The sequence below is a fragment of the Alosa sapidissima genome, chromosome 24, assembly GCF_018492685.1.
Source record: "Alosa sapidissima isolate fAloSap1 chromosome 24, fAloSap1.pri, whole genome shotgun sequence".
Taxonomy (NCBI): domain Eukaryota; kingdom Metazoa; phylum Chordata; class Actinopteri; order Clupeiformes; family Clupeidae; genus Alosa; species Alosa sapidissima.
In genome coordinates, this window is record NC_055980.1 from 28,127,262 (window position 1) to 28,129,761 (window position 2,500).

Here is a 2,500-nt window from a genome sequence, read left to right on the forward strand (position 1 = left end):
GATCAGATGCTAAGTCACCAGGCTAATCAACACTGAGTAAATTATTAGATGCTAAGACACCAGGCTAAATTCAACACTGGGTAACCAATCAGATGCTAAGGTGCCAGATTAACTGAAGGCCCTAATTAAGATGTTAGGCAAAAAGCAGAGTATTTATTATCATTTATTAATTCATTGAATGCTGTGCTGTTTTCGGAAGCTTTGACCCAGAGTGCCAGCAATCTTGATCATTGTTGACGATTTTTGTAGAGCCACAGCGTATTCTATGTTATAGCTATGGACACATGGCTTGTTTGAAAGGTGAGACTTTAAGCTCTCAGTGGGTACAAACCGTTTATTTCTACATGCCTCTGTTCCTAAGAAATCCCAAGCTAAACAGTGGCTAGTTTTCATCAAAATCCCTGTTTTACTTCTAGAAATGGAGATGTAGCGTCTTTGATGAAATATGAAGTGTTGCCTGTAAAGTTTCCGGGAAGTGACCTAGCGAGACCTGGAAAGACTGCCACCTAGTGATAAACCCACGAAAATGGCCTGGTTTTGACCTGACGTGCATGTGTCACTTAGCCTAGAAATCTAGACGTGCCCCTAGCGCCCCTAATTACATTTGCTGCCAGGGCTATTCTAGCAACTCTCCAATGGCTTGTGAGCACCAGAAATCGAAACTTAATCAGGCATTGAAATCGTCTATAGAGTCGTTTGGTGGGCTTAACATAATGATTGATGGTTTGGCTTGTATTCCCTGCTACTTGAAAACAAATATCCTATTGCGTGCAGAGGGAATTTGAAAGACAACTGATTATCCCGCCCCTCGGACTGAGCACTGCTAACGGTGAGTGCCCAGACCCTACATTTTAATGTGGGTCTGGCTCGCCAGGCTATGTGTCACTGATTCAACCCAAAGCGGCAACCATCAAAAGCAGAGTTTTAAGATTAAATGTCCAGATAAAATGTCCAGATTGTGCGTTTTCATGAGTTTTCGATCGTCATATATTTCATTTCTATTCATCACAGAGTTCCCAAAATCACATATAAGGTGTGTTAGAGTGTCTAGTTTCATAATAATAATAAAAAAAAGCTAAAAACGTAATATTACGTTTTTGGCACTCAACGCATGGGAAGGAAAAGGCACTCAATGAGTTAAGGAAGCAAAATCCATTTCCTAATTTAGTCACATGATTAAGATCCTGAGCACAAAAGTAATGTTGGTGAGGATGGGATGTAATATGGGGTCTTTGGATGGAGAGGGGGGGTCATTTTGATTTGGGGGGGGGTCGGGGGGGTCATACCTTCTTGTCTGCCGACGGCACGCTACTGTCTTCCCCCTCACAGATACTCACGGTGGCGGGTGAGGCGCGGGCGGCAGAGGTGTGTGTGTGTGTGTGTGTGTAGCCCTGGCTACTGCTGCTGCTGCTGCTGCTGCTTGCTCCGCCGCTGCTGTTGCTGTTGCTGGCCCCGCCTCCCAGCATGTACCCGCCCTGGATCACGTAACTCCCGCCTCCCCCGTTAGAGGTCGCGCCGTCCCCCGTGCCATTGGACGTGCCGGCCGCGCCCGTGGCAACCACAGCGGTGGGCCCGCCCCCTGCCCCGGAGGTGGCGACGGGATTGGCTACGATCTGGCCCGCCCCGGCCACAAACATGGAGACGGAGCCGGCCGAGCCGGTCGTCACGGCGACGGTGAGGGGAGTGGCAGGGGTGGTCGGGGAGCCGGAAGTGGGCGTGGTCTCGTAATAGGAGCTGCCGGCAGAGGGCTGAGTGTAGAGAGGAGCCTCGGAGTAGGTAAAGCTACCAGAGCGACTGAGGAGAGGAGGAGAGGAGAGGAGAGGGGGATGAGGAGGAGGTGGGAGGAAGAGGAGGGGGAGGGAGAGAGGAGGGGAATATAAGGGGAGAGGAGAAGAGGAGGAGGAGGAGAGAGGAAGAGGAGGAGAGGAGGAGGAGAGGAGGAGAAGAGGAGGAGAAGAGGAGGATGAGGAGAGGAGAGAGGAGAGAGGATATTCTTCAGTAAATGATCTGCAAATGAGCTACACTAGCAAACCATGTCTAAACACCAGGGGGCGCTACACTAGCAAACCATGTCTAAACACCAGGGGGCGCTACACTAGCAAACCATGTCTAAACACCAGGGGGAGCTACACTAGCAAACCATGTCTAAACACCAGGGGGCGCTGATATGCTCTAAACACACTGACTACTGTGCCTCTACTCTACAGGGTCTAACAGGACCATCTGCACTGCACCTCATACATTAGTAGTGTTGGGTAGAGGGGTTCAGTAGTGTTGGGTAAAAGGGGTTCAGTAGTGTTGGGTAGAGGGGTTCAGTAGTGTTGGGTTCAGTAGTGTTGGGTAGAGGAGGTTGTGGGTTCAGTAGTGTTGGGTAGAGGAGGTTGTGGGTTCAGTAGTGTTGGGTAGTGGAATAGGTAGTGTTGGGCAGGGAGGCAGGTGGTAGGTTAGGGTTAGTGTTGGGTAGAGGAGTTTAGGGTTAGCGTTGGGTAGAGGATGTTGG

The 2,500-nt window shown here is 49.9% G+C and overlaps 1 protein-coding gene across 6 annotated transcripts in view; it reads right to left on the reverse strand.

Annotated features, from left to right (window-relative positions):
• rfx1a (regulatory factor X, 1a (influences HLA class II expression)) overlaps window positions 1–2,500 on the reverse strand; it is a 33,056-nt gene that overhangs the window by 14,512 nt on the left and 16,044 nt on the right. For all 6 annotated transcript variants that reach the window (XM_042082707.1, XM_042082706.1, XM_042082705.1 and 3 more), the window contains one exon: window positions 1,287–1,794. In XM_042082707.1, the coding sequence (XP_041938641.1) occupies window positions 1,287–1,794 (508 nt within the window). The remainder of the gene's footprint in view (window positions 1–1,286; window positions 1,795–2,500) is intronic.